Source organism: Chenopodium album, chromosome 11 (genome assembly GCF_948465745.1).
Source record: "Chenopodium album chromosome 11, dcCheAlbu1.1, whole genome shotgun sequence".
NCBI lineage: Eukaryota > Viridiplantae > Streptophyta > Magnoliopsida > Caryophyllales > Amaranthaceae > Chenopodium > Chenopodium album.
In genome coordinates this window covers 35,251,361-35,274,067 of record NC_137844.1, presented here as the reverse complement: position 1 = coordinate 35,274,067, position 22,707 = coordinate 35,251,361, and the positions used below count along the sequence as shown (strand labels likewise).

The following is a 22,707-nucleotide window of genomic DNA, read 5'->3' as shown; positions in this document are numbered from 1 at the left end:
GTTCCACAAAAATCCACAAACGCCACAATTCTTTGTTTAATCAAACAATAATAATATCATTAAGTACATCCCCCGTTGCATAAGCTTTGACTCTAACGATTCCTTGATCACCAATAATTACACCCAACTATTCACACAATCTTAAACCACCCACTTTCACAATCTAATCCAACGGTCACAAAACGTTCGGAAAAGCATAAACTAAGGACTAATCTTTCCCCACAACCCAAAACTGTGCCGTTTTAGGTTCAAACTTCTTTCTCCCCTTTTTCTTCCCTTTTTCATTTTTTATTTTATTTAATATAATTTGAAAACCGTCAAAAATAATGCCCATTAAATTATAGGGTTTCCGAAAACTTAAACACAACTCACAAATCTCTTTCTAACGGCACCAAACGGCAACGTCGGTGATCTTATATTCGTTATATCTCTCTCATTTGCTTCTTTTTTTTATTTTTTTGATTAAATTGTTTTTTTTTACGTCTTTCTGAAAAAGCCCTTCTCTTTCTCTCTCTACATTCAACGGGCAAACCGCTCTCTTTCTCTCTCTAGAATCTGCTGTTGTTGTTTCCAACGGCAACCTAAATTTTCCTTTTTTGCAATGATTCCCGCCAGTTTTAAGGTTTGTTTTTATTAATTTGAATTTGAATTACATGCTTTTTTGTATTACAATTTTGATGATTTTCTTCTTTTTTTTTTTCTTGAATTTGATTTTTTGATTGGAATTTAATAAGTTGTGTAATTGATTTTTTTTTCGTTTTGTTTTGATGAAATTTGTGAATTTCTTGTTAATTTTTGCTTGGTTTGTTGTATTGATCTGATAATTGAAGGTAAGATCCGTGTTTTGTTTATGCTGATTATGTATAGTTAGTTGAGATTCATAGGAATAATTTGATTTTAGGGTTTATGATTTTTATTTGGTGATTTATTTTTGAATGTTTGCTGATTTCATGTGTTTTTAATGAATGTTTTTGATTTCATGGCAATTAGGTTGGTGATTGTGATTAGGATGTGTGATATAGTGAATTGTATTACAAGTATTAGAGTTGGAGATGGCAGAAGGTGATTTGAAAGCGGAGGAGTGTTGTTTGGAGAACAAACAATCAGCTGCTGCTTCGAGTTCGTCAGTTTCCGAGGAAGAGGGTAGTGCCAGTGTTAGTCTCAAGTCTTCGGGCGTTAGTAGCCCGGTTGCCACTTCGCCTTCTCATAGGTATCGGAAGCTCAACTCTCTCCTCTTTCGTGTTTCGTTGACATGACCTTTATGAATTCACTTATATTTGTGTGGTGCCCTATATGCCTAGAGCAATCTGATTCTTTTCAATTTTTTTTTATTCTAAAATATTACTGTTATACCCAATGTGTTAGAGTGAAATTGTGGTGCTTTTTGGTAATCTTGTTCCGAGACACGACTTTGCAGAAGGTAAAGAACTTAGTAAATTACAATGTACAATGTTAAGATGTATGCTATCGTGGAGTGGTGGGATGGATGATGCTGAGCTTTATGCTTACTAGTGTAGAAGTTATAAAAGTTGATAATTTGAATATTCATATTTTGAGATGAGTTTAAAAAGTTTCTAAATGACTATAATTTTCCTCCGTATAAATTCTAAAGGATAGTTAAAGTGAACTTGTTAATGGTGCCAAATTTCAAACTGTAGCTATTTTATTGAAACAGAGAGAGTATTCCACAATAATTGTTTTTTCATTTTTGAAGGCTAAGGTCTTCTTGGTAACACTTTTTCTAGTGGACAATATATAGAGAATATTGTTTGAGTGTAGCATTCTCTTTTATCATTTCACATTTTAATGTTCAGATTCTGTTAAAGAATTGTCTTCAAATCATACTCTATGAATCAAGGGATTAAATTTCATAGTCTAGTGTGTAACCAGTATGCATTGTGTATGTTCCCTTTCTAATGTTTCTTATCATTTTCACTCTTGTGGCACTATCTCTATCTACATGTACAAGTGACTTTTGACTGATGCAATTTTTATTTTTTATTTATTTATTTTTTTTATGTAGTCTGATTTGTCAGCAAATTTTTCTTTGTAGGAGGACTACAGGACCAATTAGGCGAGCAAAGGGTGGTTGGACACCAGAAGAGGTTAGTATTAAAGATAATATCTCTACCGAAACTGGGATTGTGATTTTTTTTTTCTTTTTTTAAGGGAAAAATTGCAAATTGCAGCCATTTAAAGTTAGTATTTTGCAAATTGCAGCCATTTAAAAAAATTGCAAATTACAGCCCAAAAGTTCTTATAAATTGTAAATTGCGGCCTGATTCAACTTTTTCATTGATTTACGAGTCGAAAAATATTCGGTTAATGTTTAGGGGTCATTTAAGCTCTTAAGGGTTCGAATTGAGCTCGGAATTAGCAAGAAAATAACGCAAGTGCCTTATTTTTACAGCAAAATATAGTTGCCCACAAATCAATACATTTTTGTTACACCAAATGAGGTACTTTTGTTATAATTTTGCTAATTCGGAGCTCAATTTGGATCCTTAAGGTTTAAAATAGCCCCTAAAACCTTAACCGAATATTTTTTGACACGTAAACTGATGAAAAAGTTGAATTGGGCTGCGATTTACAATTTACAAGAGCTTTTGGGCTGCAATTTGCAATTTTTTCTCTTAAATGGCTGCAATTTGCAAAATACTAATTTTAAATGGCTACAATTTGCAAATTTTCCTTTTTTAAGCTTAAAAATGTGGGTATATACACTTTGACTACTCTTCAATTCCCACCAGCCTTTTTCGGGATTTCTGTATTGTCATTGTGTCTATTTCTTGCACTCTATTTGCTGGCTAATAAAGGAAAGTGCTATATGTAGGACGAAACATTACGAAATGCAGTTGCAACTTTCAAAGGAAAGAGTTGGAAAAAAATAGGTTTGTTTTCTTACATGTTTTGCAGTTTGATAATTTACACCATTTTTGCATATGATTTCCTCCTTCAGTACTTTACTGAAACTGGGGCTCTTTCTTTGGAAACATAAATGGTATGAGTTCAAATTACGGCAAATCTACATAGTGTTTGGTTGAATCTTTGCAATTTGCAAAACTGATGCTTATGCAGTCCATGCCAAAAAAAAAAAAAAAAAAAAAAAAGAAAGGGTTGCCATATTATAGTGCAAGAAGGTTGGGTCTTGCTCATTTCCTGTCTTATGAAATGAGGAATAAAAAAACTCAGTGGGAGAGAATCTATTGTCTGCCTCGTGTGATACTAACCACCACCTCAACCCTAATTTTTATGTCCACAACCCCACCTTAGACCGTAAATAGAAGTTTCATAGTTTAATTGAACTACACAATATAGTGGAAATTTTCCAATTCATAGTTCACATCATGATGTTTGCACAGTGCAATAGAAAACCTGCCAAGGTGCCATAGTATGCGACATATTTACCGGTATGAGGTTTAGAATTTTTTTATATGCCAAGGTGCTTCTTTGAGGTGGATGAGGGGGGGGGGGGGGGGGGGTTCTTGTTTACTTGTGTCACACATCATCATTTTCTTGTTTATACAAAAAATGAGCAAATGTATGCCATTGTGGAGAATTTACAAGGTTAAACAAAATATTGTTGTTCTTTTTAATCAACTCCAAATTGCATTTGAATTGTAAAATTCAACTCTGTCCTTGTACATTGTCATTTGTATTGTAGATAGATTTTCATTGCCTTCTTCAGGCATAAAAGTAAGGAAAGCATGGCCAATTAAGAGTCTTTTTAAGCATCAAGAAATTTGCAATGCTGATAATTTCTCAATTGTCAAAATTATAGAATTGCTTATCCATTCTTAGTGTTAGTCTTCAGTTTTGACATGTATAGGTTAATGGATGAAATTAGTCAGATAATGGAAGTTTATGTAGAATTAATGCATTTCATTGATATATGCTACAATGTTCAAATATGCAGCCGAGTTCTTCCCAGATAGATCAGAAGTACAATGTCTGCACAGATGGCAGAAAGTTCTTAATCCTGAGCTTGTTAAAGGACCATGGACTCAAGAGGTCAGATGTCACCTTATCATTTATAATGCTTGTTAGGGTTCTTATAAGTATTGTATTGCTATTTTTCAATTGTAGGAGGATAAAATAATTTTTTAATGTTTGTTGGGATTCTTATAAGTATTGCTGTACCCTTTTTAATTGCAGGAGGATGAAATAATTATTGAGTTAGTGGCAAGATATGGCCCTACAAAGTGGTCTGTGATTGCCAAGTCTTTACCCGGGCGTATTGGAAAGCAATGCCGAGAACGGTAAGCTTACAAACAAACTATACAAAGAGATCCATTTATGAATTGTTGTGAAGTTGGAGGCAGAAAAATGTATAACTGTATTCATATTCATTAAAACCCCCTTCATCCAACATAAACTTGGTGATGCTTGTGACCATTGGATCAACCCGTTAATGCTCATTTGCTGGGCTTCCCAAAAGTTTCCAAATGCTAAAAGAAGAAACCTAGGCAAACATGGTGATTTACAAAGTTTGTTGTAGGACAAACTCTAGGTTTAGCATCTCAAGGATTATTTCACCGTTAGATACTCATTTCTTTTATCAGTTACTAGAATGTATTCGTAAATGCAAGGGATATACTTTACGGAAAAATACAACATAGAAAGACGGTTTCTTCTTGTTTAAAATAGTTATTGGTAAAAAATAAAAAAAAAAAACCTAAATCATAAATTATTGCATTTATTGAGGATTGCTTTTGAAGGTTGTGGTTGAAAGTTGACAAAAGACATGTTTTTTTTTTTACGTAATGTATATTACCCATGTATTTATCCCACTATCTAGCAAATAGGTTAGACGGTTAGTTGTAATTCCTTTTATTTTATTAATTTATTAAGCAACTTGCATTTGAAAAGTTATTTAGGCAGGAATGAATGGTCCCTCCCAGAGATTTTAATTAAAGCATAGAATAGATAGATGTATAAACACCTCTTACTTTTTTTCTTCTTTTTTGAATAAAGGTCAACATTAAAAATAGGCCAAAATAATGTAAAATTGTATTTTTATCTCAAAAGCAATTTAAATTTTTGTGGCCAAACTAAAATGTTTCTTTAAAACCGTATAAGCTAGCTTAAAGAGCAGAGGGGCCCATAAATATATATTGGTCCTACATAAGCCCATATAAAGCCTGAAATTCAAATTTCGTGTGAAGATAATAACAATTCACAACTTTCTTGATTTTTTTTTTTTTTTTCTGCAAATGAGGAATACACCAAAAAAAAAAACAAAAAATAAACTAAACAACCAAATAACCTATCAAGGAGGAACAAGGCGAGGGAAAGCCACTCCTTGTACGTCCTCACTAATAATCCTACAAAGCTCCAAAGGAGCACTACCTAGAATAAGAAGATTATCCGATTGAGCCACTCCACGATTAGCTAGCCAATCAGCGGCACGATTTCCCTCGCGGAGAACATGGACCACCGTGACCTCCCAATCGTCCTTATTAATCAAATTGAGGCAGTGATTAATTAAGTGATCACACTCACCGCTTCCTTGTGTATCCTTTGTTAATGCTTGAACACAGGTTAGATTGTCCAATTGAACTTGAAGTTTGCAAATTTGTAGATTCCTTGCTAGCTCCAGGCCACGTACTAAGGCCATAACTTCAGCTCTAAATGCAACACATCTGCCATAATTTGCAGAAAAGCCAGAGATGAAACTGCCTTCGTGGTTTCGAATGATAGCACCACCACCTGCTGCTCCAGGAGCTCCTTTGGCAGCCCCGTCTGTATTGAGTGCGTACCAGCCATAGTTAGGTCTAAGCCAAGTGACAAAATGCTCCCTTTTTACACTCGAATTGGTTTCTGCTTCTGCTTGAGGGGTCATCATAGAGGCTTCGCCATGTTTCTTCAAATCTGATCTTGAGGAAAGCACCAAAATCTACAGGAATATCTTTACCATTAGCAAAAATTCGACTATTCCTCCATCTCCATAACCACCAAATAGTTACACCAAAATAACTTGACCATTCTTCATGATCATCAGCATCACTCTGCTCCAGGTTAGAAGTTAACCAATCCTTTAAAGCTCCTTGAAAGAAAGAAGGTGAATTGCTTCGTCCACCAACTTTGTGCCATACACTTCTTGCAGCAGGACAGTCTCTCAATACGTGTAGAGTATCCTCATTAGCTCCACCACAGGTAAAGCATAAAGGAGAGGGACTGAGATTGCGCTTGAATCGATTGACATTACCCATTAGTCTGTCATGGCAAGCAAGCCACATAAAAGCTCGAATACGTTGCTGCACTGGAGCTCGCCAAATCAGATCCCAAATTTCATCATCGAGGCTAGAGTTCTGTTTTCGGATAATATGAAGAGCAGACTTGATGGAAAATCTTCCATTTGGTGAATTGTTCCAGTACAGCAGATCTTCCACCTCAGGATTCTCATTGACCTCGTGTGCTTGAATTAATTTTAGGACACCTTCTTCCAATAGATGACCAAAAACATCCCATTTCCATCCAATCCCACTCTCCCACATTTCCTCGACTGTTGCCCCTAAAATTTCAGGTGGAACAGGTTGTATAGCCAAGTCAATTAAAGGTGTGGATGATACCCAACGATGGTCCCAAAATAGAGTCTTAGTACCATTGCCTACTGCGACACGAATACCCTCACATAGATGCTTTGCATTTTCAGAAATCCCTTTCCATACATTTGACATTCCTTGACGTGGTTCAAACATGTCTGAGTCACACCTTCCCTTACAATATTTGGCGCGCAAGACACGAGACCATAAGGCATCTGGATTGGTAAGAAGCCTCCAACCCAATTTTGCTAAAAAAGCAGCATTGGCATGATGAGCAGAATTAATGCCGAGGCCTCCCTGAGCACGAGGATTTTGAAGTGTTTCCCAAGCCACAAGGTGAATCTTTTTGCCTTCATCACTTCCACCCCAAATAAATCTTCGAGTCTTTTTGTCAATCTCTTCACAAACCGACTTCGGAATTTTTGCAGTCTGCATTGAATAATAAGCTAAGGGTGAGATGGTGGACTTAGCTAAGGTGATTCTTCCTGCCAAAGACAAATATTTTGTCTTCCACCCCGACAACCTTCTATCAATTTTCTCACACAAGAAATTAAATGTTTCCCTTGTTACTCTGCTTGAAATAGTTGGCATGCCTAAGTACATTCCAAGATCAGATGTGACCTCCATGCCCAAAGTCGAGGATATTTCATGCTGACTGTCCATGCTCATATTTTGGGAGAAATAAACTCGAGATTTAGCAAGACTTATTTTTTGACCTGAAGCTTTGCAAAATCTTTCAAGACAATCATTGATGACCGAGGCTTGATCAACAGTAGCTTCAGCAAAGAGTATTATATCATCTGCAAAAAACAGATTTGATAGAAGGGGACCATTCCGACTAGCCCGAATTGGTTTCCATCTATTGGCAATGATAGCTTCTTCAATGGTTTGGTACAATCTCTCCATGCACATGACAAAAAGGTAAGCCGATAAAGGGTCACCTTGCCTAATACCACGACTAGGGATGAAGCTAGAAGAGGGTTCTCCATTCCACAAAACTTTCATTGAAGCAGAAGAAACACACTCCATTATAATCTCCACCAATAAATAGGGAACCATTTGAAGAAGGGTGTCACGAATAAAGCTCCAACGTAGTCTATCGTAAGCCTTCTCGAAGTCAATTTTAATTGCCATAAGACCTTTCCCACTTTGTTTCTTCCTCATGGTGTGAACCACCTCTTGAACAATGACAATATTGTCCGTTATCTGCCTAACCGGGACAAAACTACCTTGAGTGTTCGAAATCAGTTTAGGTAAAATAGGCTTGATACGGTTCACAAGAACTTTGGTCACCATCTTATAAGTCACATTGCAGAGCCCGATTGGTCTAAATTGTGAGGGATTCTCCGGAGTGTCTATTTTTGGGAGAAGAACAATATGGGTGTCATTTAAGTGGTCTGGCAAGCCACGACCCTCAAGGACATCTAGCACTGTCTTACACACTTTGTTCTTTACAGTATCCCAGTTTTTCTGGAAAAACAGGGCCTGAAATGTGCTTTAAGAGACCCCATGTGTTTTATGACCTCATCAATTTCCAAAGGTGAGAACACTCGAGATAGGGAAGCCCAATCTTTGTCAGGGAGAGGAGGGAAGACATCATTTGGAATATCGAATGGCCCCTGCTCACCATCATCAGTAAAGAGATTGGAGAAGTAATTGACAATACTTCCCTTAATAACATTCGAATCATGTGTCCAATTACCCTCATCATCCTTTAGAGCAACAATTTTATTTTTCCATCGACGAATTACAGTGCTCAGGTGGAAGAATGTTGTGTTACGATCTCCATTTTTAATCCACTCCACACGAGCCTTTTGATACCAATAAAGCTCTTCTTCATCCAACACTTCATCAAGCTCGCGTCTTAAAGAAGCTTCCAATTTAATCAATCCACGGTGAGGATTTAAGGACATGGACCTTTGAATTCCAGCAATACGGCCTAGAAGGGATCTCTTCTTCCTAAAGATGTTATGATAAACATCTTTGTTCCATTTTTGCAACTCATCCGCCAGTTTAGCCAAGGCTGGAACTAAAGGTTCAGGATTTTCCCACTGTTCCTGTAAGAAATCTTGGAATAATTCATGTGACAGCCAAGTAGCCTGGAAACGAAAAGGTTTATTTATATGTTGCAAGGGGGCAAAACCATTGGGGCTAATGAAAATAGGACAATGGTCCGAAGCAATTGCGGGGAGATGTTTAACACTAGCAGCATCAAATGTTAAGCCCCACTCAGCGTTACAAAGTGCTCTGTCTAATCTGGCAGATTGCCAAGTTTCAGGGGTTAAGCCTCTAGCCCATGTATGTGAGGCACCAGCAAACTCAATCTCAAGAAGCTCCATCTCATTAATCCAATCATTAAATCTGGCTTAGCGTCTATTAGTTTCAGAACATGAACGATTTCTTTCACTTGGGAACCGAGTGTCATTGAAATCTCCAGCAATCATCCAAGGTTTATTATGAGTCGAAGCAAAATTTTTTAACTCATTCCACAAATCTTGCCTTTTAACAGGGTCGGGGCTAGCATATACAGCAGAAAAATACCATGGCTGACCTCCTATGCGTTTGATATCCATGGTGATATGTTGTTCATGTTTGTAAATAGGTTCCACCGAAACTAGTTCCGGTTTCCAAAAAATCCATATCCCTCCACTAAAGCCTTGAGCATCGACTCGGGTGTGACCACTGTAATTCAAGATTTTTGAAATTTTCAGAGCTTGATCGCCCCCCATGTGCGTTTCCACCAAAGCAATCACATTAGGTTGGTTAACTCTGACTATTTCTTTGAGAGAAGAGATGAATGAACGGTTTCCCGCTCCTTGAACATTCCACACCATACAGCTGATTGGTGAAGAGTTTGTAGCCAAAAATTTGAGATTATCTTCCATAAAAGATATAGAATTTGGGTGTTCTGACACGAATGCTTGATGAATAAGTCTTAAAAGACGAGTGATCTCATTGGGGAGTAACAATGTTATCACTAATTCCGGTGGCTCCGGAATCGGCTCGATGTGAGTATCCATTCTGACTTCCAGGATGTGAGTAGGGGGGTCGCTGTGACCATGTATGGACCGTCCATCGGCCTCCCCATACATAAGGTCTTGTCTGTTGGGACACTCAGAGTTATCACCTCGGGGGTCAAGGTTTGTTGCATCTCTGTCTCGAGGTTGGACAAGTTCATCATTGGTGAAGGGATGCTGCTTAGAGAGTGGCGTTTCTGAGACAAAAGTGTTGGCTTGTGAAGCGTCCTCGATGTTTTCTTTTCCTTGCTTAGGGTTAGCTTGCGGAGAAAACACAGTATCCTTGTTAATATTTGTGTTGACTTCTTTCAAAACGTGTGCTGACTTTAGGGACTTGCCAGAGGTATTGGTTTTTTTGCCAAAAGACTTAGGGGTCGAATTTTTTGGATTCTGTTTACCAAGTTGGAAAGATTTGTGCATATCTTCAGTTACACGAGGTAATTGTGAATTATCTCCAAGATTTACCATTTCAGAATTTGGTAAATTAATATCCTCAAGGATATTCTCCACAAAATTATCTTCCTGATTATTTGCCTCTCCTTCTTGATCAAGAATAGAAAATCTAGATCCTATCCCCTTAATTGCGCTCGAGGGTTGACCAGATTTCAAATTTTTTCCCGCTTTGAAAGTGGCATTTTGACCATCAGGAATAGCACCACCAGCTATGGTGGCGTTGCTATTGACCGGTGGTGCTTTGTCCTGTCTCACTGGTTTTTTCCTTACTGGCTTTTTCACCTGTTGAGCTTGATGTATTTCATCAGATTCCATAACATCCTCACCCCCATTCAATTGTACAGTTGTACATGCATCTGCAGAATGTCCCATTCTCCCACATTTATAACACACCATACGAATTCCTTCGTATTGAATCCTCTAGACTTTACCTTTCAACCAAAATTTTGACAGCAGAGGTTGAGAGAGGTCAATCTCTACACTCAGGTGAATTGCCCCCTTTTAGCATTAGCAGTAGTTTTATCAATGCGGAGAACTTTTCCAATTTTTGACCCAACTTTCTGTGAAAATTCAATATCAAAGTATTCCACCGAAAGATTGGGAATACGCACCCAAGCTGTTAGAACTTTGATAGGAGATTCATCAGGAATAAAGTTTGGAATCCAATTCCTTATCGTGAGATAATTATCATCAATCATCCATGGACCCTGAGTGAGCACAAAGTTATAGTCCGAGGCATTTGAAAACCTGGCAATGAAAAATTTGCAGCCAATATCAGTCAAGACTAAATCTCCCTTGAGATTCCATTTCTTCTTCAATTTGCGCATGAGTCCCATGTAACCCACATTCCCACTGAACATCTTAATTATCAGTGAAAGTTTCCAAGGTTTGCGCATCCTGCGCTTCTCTTCCTTAGTGAGGAGTATAGCAGGACATCTCTCATCTTGGAGGATTTGAACATCTAAAATTAAAAATGCTCCTAAAAATAATACACTACTACCTCTCATCACATCTACTTTTATATTGATCCACACTACTACCTCTCATCACTTTTGTAGATGTGATGAGAGGTAGTAGTGTATTATTTTTAATTTTAATTCAAATGAAACTAGTTTTGAACATCTAAAATTTAATTGATCCACACAAAAATGGAATATTTGACTCTTGTTGGCTATTCTCATAGGGGCTTAAATAGACGTATATATTTGACTCTCGTTGGAATTCAAGTCTCGTGGTGGGATGGTAATTTCGCAACATCAAACGAGATCATAGATAGGAGCCTGGCCTTGGACTTAGGAAGTGAATATATGAGTCACATGTTAATTTGAGGTCGTTAGGCCGATGTAATCTCTTTCATCCTTGAAGTTGGGTTTAGGGCATTGGTTTTCTCAAGAATCATAGATCACTTTTCTGTTGTTGTCCTTTCCCTTCTCGTGGTCAGTGAACTGGTGTTTTATTTATTCGTAGGTGGCACAATCATTTGAATCCAGATATAAAGAAGGATGCTTGGACATTGGATGAAGAACTAGCTCTTATGAATGCACATCGTATATACGGGAACAAATGGGCTGAAATAGCCAAGTATTTACCTGGAAGGTGAGTAAAGATTTTTGCTTAATTTAAAGATGACTTTATATACATAACTTTGAGTGTTTATTGAGTAATTGGAATGGTTCTTTATTTGAACTTCTGAGGTACTTACTTTGCAATATGTGTAATTTTGTCTTTTGATGTCATTTTTTACTTGTATTCATTCTATTCTGACAAAAATTGGAGGTCATATCCAATTTCAAAAGCAGATACAAACACTTAGGCCCGAAGTTAATTTTGATTTATTTTTGCTAAAATTAAATTTTTTTTTAATACCTTATCATAACTTAGTTTACCTATTTTACTTGTTCTTTGAAGTTATTAATTTTTACTGGTTAAAACCGAGTTTTACAGAAATTAACTTATTATTGTTGAACTTGACTTATTTTACTGTACTTGGTCTTATTTTACTGAACTTATCTTATTTTTGGTTAACTTAACTTGTTTTTACTTAGTATTACTTCCTCCATTCCCCTAATATTGCAACAATTACCAATTTAAGATGTTTAACAAATATTGCGACATTACCATATTTGTACATGCTTTCTCTCTATCTCTCTCCTCATCACATGAGTCCCTATCTTTATTTTTCTCTATATCTCTCCTCATCTTAAATTCCGTGTCTCCCCCCCCCCCCCCCCCCCCGGTTGTAATATTATTGGAATGGAGGAAGTATGCTTTTAAGGTGAAGGGGGCCTTACTTAGAAGTTGAGGGAATTTCTTTCCCGGAGAAAAACTACTTCAAGAAAGGATCCAACCAATGGGCAGGGATATCTTTGATTATGGCTGAGTTTTTTTTTATAACATTTATCACATATGTTTATTGCCAAATCTTGTATCATGGAATACTTTTTTTTTGCCACCTTTTAGCCAAGGTTAACAAAAATATTTCCAACTACGGGGCATGGACATTGGATAATATTAATTGCAACTATGAGAATTGCATGTCACAGTTGGTCCAATTATCTAGTTTGGCTTAACCATGTGTAATTTATAAGTTGGGATTCTTATTGTTTAATGATGCATGGTTGGAATTATTGTCAACCTATAATTGCAGATTTAAGGTACTAATTAGACTCTAATTGGACGTCTCTAGGGATTTAATCATAGGCCTAGGTTTGAAATATGTCTTGTATTGGACACACTTTTTCTGGTTTGAAATATGTCTTGTATATCTTTGCTTTATCTTAAACCTTAACGGCCCATTTGGTTGTTGATAATAAATGGTGATAATGTTGATTATTTTATAAGAAGCTTTGTGAAGAAGATTTTGTGCCAATACGGGGGTAATAGTCCCTCCTCAAATACCTTATTTTTTACAATTTTCATCACCGTTCATTACCATTTTAGAGCTGGTAAGGTTAATTTTTAAACATTTTGTGGGTGGAGTTCTATTGACATGATTATGACCATAGATTTTCTTTAATATTTGAAATGGAATGTTGCAGCTCCTTGAATGTTTTCGAGCAGTGTAGATTGTTACGGATAGCATCAACTTGCCATTGTAAATACTTAGAAGCACATAGAGTTCAGATCCAAAGCATATGGTTCATGTTAGAATATATGGAAATATATTCTTATGCATATACTAATAAGGAGAAGGTATATACACCTAACTAACTAATGTATACATCAGAATTTATTCCCATGTATTCTAACAGTTCAGCAGCTTCAGCTCTCTGTTTGCCATCCTGTGATGCTTATACATGTTAATGGGGAATGATCTGCTAGTCCTGTGGCCTCATACATAGTGGAGGTACTGCCAGTGAATCCCAGATTATTGACAAAAACTGTCACTAGAAATTTTGTTTTATTTTACCTTCAACAATTCAGCCTCTGACAAGGACCCCAGTGCTAAAAAACACGGCTGAACCATAGTTTTTGGACATTGAATACTAAGATTGATCAATTAGCCATTCAGCCTTCTTGGAAATCTGTCCCTGACGAAGTACAGGAAGACTTGATGGCACCCTCTTCTCCCTACAGAGATTCTTGCTCAATCTACTTCAGAACTAATACTTGAGATCACAATATGTTAATGTATGGTGATACTTGTCAATCCCTGAGAATAATCTCACAATGATGTGGCTCAGTCTACATTAAATTAGACTATAGCCCTGGATATGATAGACCGTGTGTGGAAACCTGATTTGCTTTTACCTTTTCTTTGCACGTCAAAGTTTAAGATCTGAAGCTGAAGAAATAGGTGGATTCCTTGAAAAAGATTGTACAATTTTGTTTGGGTCGACTGAATTGATCTAAACAGCCTACTCAGAATTATACTGTAGCCTAGGCTGTTAAAACTTGTAATTTTTTCTCTTGTTGGAATTTTATAAACTCTATTTTCATTTTGACATTTTGAGTTGCCTGTAACATCATATTTCTGCTGTTTCTTTGTATAGGACCGATAATGCAATAAAAAATCACTGGAACAGTTCCTTGAAGAAGAAGCTAGATTTTTATTTGGCCACTGGTAAACTCCCACCTGTTGCAAAGAATAATCTCCAAAATAATGCAAGGGATGTAGAAATACCCACTTCCAATGAGAAATTGATGGTTGGTTCAAATAAGGAATCCGATTCATCTGCTCAGACTTCTTCAGGTGCTACAGACCATGTACCAGAAGACACAAATATCAAGTTGAATATGGCTAGTAATCTTCAAGAAATGGGTCCATCCAGCTGTCCTGCTGATGAGACCGCTGACTCTGATGTTGTGGAGCGATCATCTTATATAGACTTCAGTTGTAAAAATATACACTCTTTACCTTTACCATTACCATCACTTAATAAATGCAGAAGTGTTGATGTGCTTGGTCAAAACGAAGATGCTGCTACTCCTCTTCACCCAGTAAATCCAACTTATGGGTCACTGTACTATAAACCACCACAGTACGAAACTTGTAGTCCATCAGAATCAAACTTGACCAACAGTTGCACACAATCTGATTGCAGCCCAGCACCACTCACATCTCGCACAGGCTTCTTCACTCCACCTAGTGTGAAGAGCAATGGTGTTTCTGCTCATAGCCCAGAATCTATATTGAAAATTGCAGCTATGACGTTTCCTAATACTCCTTCCATAATGAGAAAGAGAAAGGTACAATTTCAAACCCCTCAAAACCAAAAGAATGGAAAATGTGAAGAAGCTTCCTGCAAAGATAGGTGCTCATCTTCAATTGAGCAGCAAAGTGCAATACATCAATCTATGAATCAGGATGGAAGCTTGGTTCCCACTCCTCCATCTCATTCCTCTGTTGTGAATGAATTTTGCAATGGAAAGCCTTTTAATGCATCTCCGCCATATCGGTTAAGAACAAAACGCACAGCTATTATCAAGTCTGTGGAGAAACAGCTGGAATTCACATTGGACAAAGAGAAAGAAGGTGACACGAAATCGTTAGAATCGCAGTTCAGGGGCAACTCTCCTCTCAGGGAAGGAATGTCGCATACAAAGATGGGGGTGACCTAGTGTTTGGTAAGTGTTCTTTACCAAAGTTTAATTACCACACAAATTAATGTAAAAAGTCTTTAGCACATTCTTTTATTTCCATCCTTTGGGCTATATTTCATGCTTCGTACTCAATATATGGTGGAAAGTCATGATTTTGTGGTCTTACCTGATCAAAGCTCAAATTTATGACAAGCTTGAAGTGTTAAATTTCGACAGTGTTGGTTGTGCAGCTTTTTGAACCCTTAATATTTTTCTTACATTTTTTTTTTTTTTTTTTTATATTGATTAAATATTTTTCTTACATTATGGCTTAGTTTTCTTGAATTCAACTATAAGCTATTTCAAAGGAAGTTAGTTTTTAGTGGTTTTTCGATAGAAATAGCAGAAAAAGCAAGATGGAACAGGGGGATGGAGGGGAAGATAATAGTGGCAATGTGGCATCACTTGAGAAGATATAATGGTTATAATTTTCACCTCTTGATAAACCAAACAGAAAATAATTGGGAGATTTAGAGATGATGTGGGTGGTTATCATACATTAAGCATTGTTCAATATATGATTTGATTGTCCCCAAGTCTTTTTGGTGTGGGATAAGTGTGTTCAAAATGCAAATTATTGCATTGATCTTCTGGTCGTCAATTTTTCTGTTATTTGTCTGTTACTGCCTACTGTATATATTGTGGTGTAATGGACGTGTAACTTACCTGAATTTACTGTTTGCCTACGTTTCAGGTATAGAAATCGAAGAGAGCATCATACCTCGATGAGCCATCTCTTAGAAAATTAGGAGATGGTATTTTGTTAATCACGTGCCGAAGAACAGAGAGGATCAGGCATATCCGAGGGAACCACGCTTTGTAAACAAGATGATTTGCACAGGAGTTGTGTAGATTAAAGCCGATATATCAGCTGACAACAATGGCTCAATTTTTATACCAATAGGCGTTTCCAAAGCTAAAAGTGACTCAGTGTCCATGGAATTTGCTGTTGGTTTGTACCTCATTATTTTGTTGGTGATTATCGTTGAAAACATTGATCCAAGATGAGAAATGCTTTCAACAACTTAGGCTGTATTCGTCCTCACTAAGAATAGGCACTTAATACTAACATTTAGGTCAAAAATTTAGATTGGATACAAAAGTACTATAGAAATAATTGAAAAGCCTAATTTATCATTTTTTCTTTTAGAACATTTAATAAATTGAACGTCAATGTAATTGGTCAATAACTACGCTTATTTGCTCTTTTTATAAATAAACATAAGTAGAAAAAAATTGTCATTTATTAACCTTTTTTACATTGCACTTGCACCTTTTTTTTCTTGGGTGCTGATGTGGGGCTAGGTCCCTTTTACATTGCACTTCCTAACCTTAAATTAAAATTTGGTAAAGCTATTTTAAGTCTACCTTGTAATGACAAATTAGTTTTTAGGCCCGCGCGATACCCCGAGATATTACATTATTTTCATGATAGAAATTCTTATTACTCTAAGTGGAAAGCTAAATGTCGCCTTCAAATATCTAACTAACGCCCGCAAAATAAACTAAAATTACAAATTTACCCTTTTTTAATCAAAAAAAAAATACCCCCTTAATTTACCCCTTCTTCACACTACCCACCACTACCACCTCTTCATACTAACCACCACCACCACCACCTCCTCCTCCTCTTTTAACCACCAACTCCTTACATCCTGTTTCACGATCTACACAGCCGCGGTAATGACGAGTAAGGACAAAGGGAAGTCGGTCGCTGGCGGAGAAAATGTTTGTTTTTTTTTTTTTATTTTCTGAATTCGCGGCAAACGCCTAGATTTTTCGCACGTTCTAGGCTCAAACGCCTAGTTCGTGCGAACAACCGTGTGGTTGTATGAAAAATCTGGGCGTTTGAGGTGAAACGTCTAGTTTTTTAGAATACCCGTGAGGTGAAACGCCTAGTTTTTTCGAATAGCCTAGGATGTTTCAAAAAAACTAGGCATTTCAGCCTAGGGTATTCGAAAATTCTAGGCGTTTCATGGGTTTCGAATTTTTTTAAAAAAATTATTGCGACGTACCGATTCCATACGGTTCGACGAGCCTTTGGCGAGTGTCTAAGGTGTGTTTCTGGTATTTCGTCGTTGTCCATAAGATCTAACGACTTTGATTTTGCAAAATTTAAAAAAAATTTGTTTGATTTTGAAACTCACGGTGGTTGGGGTGGTTGTTCGATGAGCGTTAGTGGCCGTTGACCACTAGAGAGAACGGTAAAAAGTTTTGTGTACAGTAAAAGTGTGAAATTGAGGTAAAATTAATTATTTTTATAATCATTATTATAAGGATAAATACGTAATTTTATTTTATTTTGCGGACGTTAGTTAGATATTCGAGGGCGATATTTAACAACCCCTAATTTTGATATGTTAGAGCTTTTTTTTTTTTTTTTTTTTTTTTTTTTTGAAGGAATGATATGTTAGAGTTTAAGCTCATGGTTGTGAGTTCAAAAAGATTTATATTCTTTAACATATGGAATGAAAAACTTGATTAAATAAGGTGAGCGCTAAGTGACACCTAAACTTGTTTAGTAACGCCTTTTAATATATAGTATAGTATAGATTGACAATTGACATCATAATAGAATTTAATGTTTACTTAAAGAGGTGTAAATAAATTCTAATAAATGTTGACCTTATGTTAGTGGTTATGTAAAAAAATCTCTTTTCATAAATTTCCTTTCAAAAAAAAAATAAAAATAAAAAAAAAATAAAAAAAATATGTCTTGTTAAATCTCATGTAATGGACAGATGTCAAATAATAACATGATTGTAAAAATTGTATGTATAATGACAAATCTAGCCTAGTATTAAGAATGTTACTGAGGTTCAATGGTTCATAACACGTCAACTAAAGAATTCCCGTAGTACTTGGTCTTGTGTTTGAATTTTTTGGTATTTTTTGTAATAAAATACATATACATGGTCCCATTTTTCACCTTTTCTTGATTTGCGTACCTATAATAACCGAGTAAGCATTATAAAAAACGGAGGTAGTATTAATCACTAAAAATTATTTACATCAAATATACAAGCTGTCAACTGCCAAAAGAACAACAAAATCCAAAACAAATCCGCCTATATTGTTTCTAAGCATTGCCAACTAGCTGAAGCCCTCCACCTTCCACTTGCAATTCTTCACATGAGATAATCTCCAACAAATTTCCTTCTTAAGGCTTTTACATATATACTTGTTGGACCAAAGAACAGCCAAAGGCCCAAAGCCATCTGTTTCCAAGCATCTCTTTTATGCTTTCTGTACCAAGTCTTCCAGCAGTAACCAATAGAAACATTTCCTGAATTATGAATGCCTATCCAATAACAAATATTAACAATCCGGACAAGAAAAGAAAAGGTGCAAGCAACACTCTCACTACATGTGAAGTCTTTCTTGAGTCTTCAGTTTGCCTAAAAATAGCAAGCCATGATATAAAGGAGTGCTTAGGTGTACTATATATATATTCCATTGAACTTTCTCACCACCTTCCACCATTTGTAACAAGCAGAAATAGAGTATTTCCTGCCTGGGCTACACCACTTGTTCTGAACAAAGCCTGTTTGCAGCCCATCTTTCATTTTACACACATTCTTCCACCTCCGGGCAGTAGCTATGGGAGGGTGGTAGCTTCACCAATCAACATCACGGCGATAGACACTATGCACCCAAAAAGTGTCAGCCTTCATTGCAACCTGTCAGACCATTTTACAGGGTCTTGAGCTAGTTTGTGCATTTCAAACTGTTAAAGTTCGTTGATTCCACACCTTTCTTTGTCCCAATCCCAAGACCATTTTCCAGGAACCTAGGAATGAACCATTTGACTCTTAAAAAAAAAAAAAAGAAAAAAAAAAAAAAAAAAAAAAAAAAAAGGAATGACCCATTTGGAGCTACAGGCTAGAACATCTTTCCAATCCAAGCAATACTACTACTACTACCACTATGGGTGCCATGAAGCTGTGAAACAAAAACACAACTAAAAAACTTTCTTTAGTAATGAATTAGAAAATAAAAAATACAACTTAACGTACACGAGTCATAGTACTTGTAACAACAAACAAACAAAGATATTCCATTTTATTTGCACTTTACTAGACATGATAAATATTACAAGTATTTAGAAACAGGAAGGTTATTATGATTATAAATTAGGAAATATACACTTTAATAATTCCAATTATTGCCGATTTACCTACAGTAATGCCAACTAAGGTCTATTTTTAATAATCCTAACTATACACTTAGTTTTCCTAGAGCAGACCCAACCGATCATCAACCTAATATAACAGGTTGTTTTTACACGTGGTATCACGTGAGTGGTTCAAAAAAAATTCAAAATTCAAAATTCAAAATTCAAAAACTGAAGAAAAAAAACCCTCTCCTCCCTACCAGCCACCTCCATCCCCCTAACCCAATCCGATTCCGCCACCACCTCGCTGGAAACCTCCCCTTTCCTTTTCAACTCCACCGTAAACAACAACGACCTTCCACAACCCCACCCCCAAAACTGCGCCCTGCCTTCCCCCAACCCCCGAAATTGCCTTAAACTAATCCCAGGCATCCGTGAAACCACCAGCCCACTCGCAAAACCACCCTAACCTCCCTCCTTTTCCGCCTAGATCCGGTCGCGAAACCACCCCAACCTCCCTCCTTATCTTCTTTTTCGCCTAGATTCGAAGAAAAACGCCCCAACCTTTCCTGCGCCGGTCATAGGAGATCGAATTGATGTTTCGTAGTGGTTGAATTATTGGTGCCTGCTGTGTGGACGTCGTTGGCGGTGTTATAGTTGTAGCTGTTGTTGTGGCGAGTCCAGCGAGCAATTACCGGTGGGTGTAGGGTGGATTGTGGCGGGTCGTTTTGGGGATTGTGAGGGCCATTGTTGGCGATGCGGGTCTGCGAGAGGAGCTATTGTTGTGTCGGTGGTCAATGGTTTTGAGGGTTGGGAGGCCGGTTGGTGGTTTTGGGGGTTGGGAGGGGCGTCAACTGGTTGTTTTGGGGTGGCTGGTGGTTTTATTTGGAGATTTGCCTAGGTAGGGGGTGGCTGAGAATATGGGATGGTTTTATTTCTATTTTATTATTATTTTTTTTTTTAATATTAAGACAATCATGTGCTGACGTGTGGCGTTTAAAAATAAAAAAAGATAAAAAAAAGTTTACCCTTTCAACAGGTAATCAGATTTTGGGTCTACTTTACAAAAACTGAGTACATAGTTAGGATTATTAAAAAATAAACCTTAGTTGGGATTATTACAGGTAAATTGACAGTAGTTGAGATTATTAAAGTGTATTTTTCCTATGAATTATAATTATGATTAGGTTGATTATCTCAAGAAGAAAGGCTTTCAAAGAATTTGCATTTGCCACGGTTGCTGCTAGTTCCCAGACTCCGGATACCCTAGTTTGTTATTGGAATGAGAATATGTAGTCGTTTCTACTATGATATTTCTCCTTCAACTGCCTTTGATAGCTCCATGATCAGATTGTACATTGGTGTACTTTTGGAGATGTACAATAAGTAGTTTTCTGAGTTTGAATCCAATTGACCAACATGCACCTTAATTTCTAACTACTTGCTTGTTTTTACTAGAATTGGTTGAGAAAAAGGTTAATGAGATGGGAACAGGGATGGGGTAATGATTGAGTGGTAAGAAAGAGGGGAGCTATGAAAATTGCAGAAGCTAAATGGAAGAAAAGAATGTTGATACAGAAGGAAAAAGAAAATTTGAAGAACAAAAAAGAAAAGAACAGGGCGTTAGAGTGAAAAACTGACAGAAGGTTCGTTGTAAAGGAAAACTGAAGTCAACTAATTGAATGGACAACACATGTACAAGAGAAAATGATTACTTTATCATATATTTCGCATAACCCTAAACTACAAAGTAACAGACAACAAACCAGCAAAATATATCTAACCTACTAGAAATGTGATGTAGGACTGCAGGTGCATGGAGGAAGAAAGGTGTGTATTACTAAAAGGCACAGGCTCTCAGTCACAGCAGTAGCTGCAGCATCTCAAACAAAGAACCACCGGAAATCTACCAACCTATTAAGATATTGAGCTCAACAACTCAAATGGACAAGAAGATTTCAGGTGTTACCTAGGTTAGGAGATATAAAGAGTATTTTACAAGGAGAGGGCAGAGATTTACCTACAGAGCCACTACTTCTAGATAAGATGCTCAATCTATGATCAATATTATTATTAAAACTCAAAGGAAAAACATGCTACCAACATGTGTCACCGACCTCACCGTTCCTTCCATATGATTTGGCGCCGCATGAGTGCTATGTGTCACCTAATCTGCTTATCATCACTCATCACCTTAAAACTATTCATATGTGTAACCTTCATATTTAATTTTCCCATAAAATGTAACTCTTTAATAATTGCACAATATTCTTCCTGTCAAAAAGAAAAAAAAAAAAAGAAAAAAAAAAGAAAAAAAAAATTGCAAAATAATCTAAAATTTAATTTGTAATATATTTATCGATCACACACTAATGGTTATTGCTTCCTTGGATGCTAATTTTCTAGATTCAATACCATCCAAGCAATTATACATAGTACTTACATAAGTTTTTATTTTACTATGTAAAGTAAAATGAATAAAACTAACACCCATTAAGCTTAAATTTATTATTATATTTTTATTCACTTATAAATATTGTTAAATACACCTTCTAAATATAATTTTGATCAAACTTACAAATTTATAGTGCTCTGGGGTATCATTTAGGCTAATAACTAGATTATAAATATTTCATAACCACTATTGACTAGCCATTACCTTATGTAACAATTTTAACATTAATTTAGCTTATCACATATCGAGCCTACACGGACAATACAACAACAATTGTTTTCATTTCTCAAAAGTCATGTATGCTGCACAATCTCTTCCTTCAAAACCTTAATTCAGAAATTCATTTTTATTTTGCATCTTTAAGAAAAAACAAGTGTTGATAATACAAAAGTATGAACATTGAAAAGACCATTAGAAGTTACACCCTTCTGCATTAAGCAGGATTCAAAACCAGCTTGTCATGTTTGTTGAGAGTTTTTAAGATGACAAATACATAGATTTTTAACATAAGATAGGGTTAACAGCAAAGAGAAAAGCAAATCTGGCCAACGGTTTTCCAAGAATCAACTACCTCTCTAACTCTGGCTACTATGGCCACAATTTTGAGGCTGAAATAACATACTTTATAATTATATCTGTTAGTAAAAGCAAAATTTATTAGAAAACAGCTTAAATTATGCAAATTCAATTAGCCAACAGATTTTGCAGACATGAAATCATTTAAAGTAAAATAATTTCTGTAAAAAGTTTCTCAATATCTTATCTGCACATAATTTTTTCTACAAAAGTATTATATTCTATCAATCTGTTATCTGTCAACAAGAAATAATATCCATGAAGTCTGCCTGGAGTATAATAATGGTCGGAGTAATAGAAAATACATCCAAGAAAAGACAAATGGACCAGAAACATAAAAAGAAATAAGGCATGTGCATACAAAAAAGTTACAAGCTCACCTTTTTCAACATCAATTGCATCCTAATGTTTCTGCAGCTCATCCAACATTCCAACATATCCATAATGTCAAGCACAATACCAGGG

General features: G+C 36.3%; 1 protein-coding gene across 1 annotated transcript; it reads left to right on the top strand.

The window, feature by feature from the left end:
- Positions 1-284: 284 nt before the first annotated feature.
- On the top strand, positions 285-16,337 carry LOC145568809 (transcription factor MYB3R-3-like). Its single transcript, XM_081628208.1, has 9 exons — positions 285-622; positions 991-1,210; positions 2,054-2,105; positions 2,834-2,891; positions 3,917-4,011; positions 4,156-4,259; positions 11,483-11,611; positions 14,008-15,082; positions 15,792-16,337. Exons 2-8 carry the CDS (start codon positions 1,053-1,055, stop codon positions 15,074-15,076), a joined length of 1,665 nt encoding a protein of 554 aa, XP_081484334.1. The 5' UTR covers positions 285-622; positions 991-1,052; the 3' UTR covers positions 15,077-15,082; positions 15,792-16,337.
- The last annotated feature ends 6,370 nt before the right edge of the window (positions 16,338-22,707 follow it).

What these genes read in the sequence shown, in the direction of transcription:
- LOC145568809 (XM_081628208.1), top strand. Translation starts at nt 1,053, where the DNA reads ATGGCAGAAGGTGATTTGAAAGCGGAGGAGTGTTGTTTGGAGAACAAA. An exon ending in AAAGAGTTGGAAAAAAATAG is followed by an intron (nt 2,892 to 3,916) that starts GTTTGTTTTCTT and finishes TCAAATATGCAG; the next exon opens with CCGAGTTCTTCCCAGATAGA. An exon ending in GCCAAGTATTTACCTGGAAG is followed by an intron (nt 11,612 to 14,007) that starts GTGAGTAAAGAT and finishes TTCTTTGTATAG; the next exon opens with GACCGATAATGCAATAAAAA.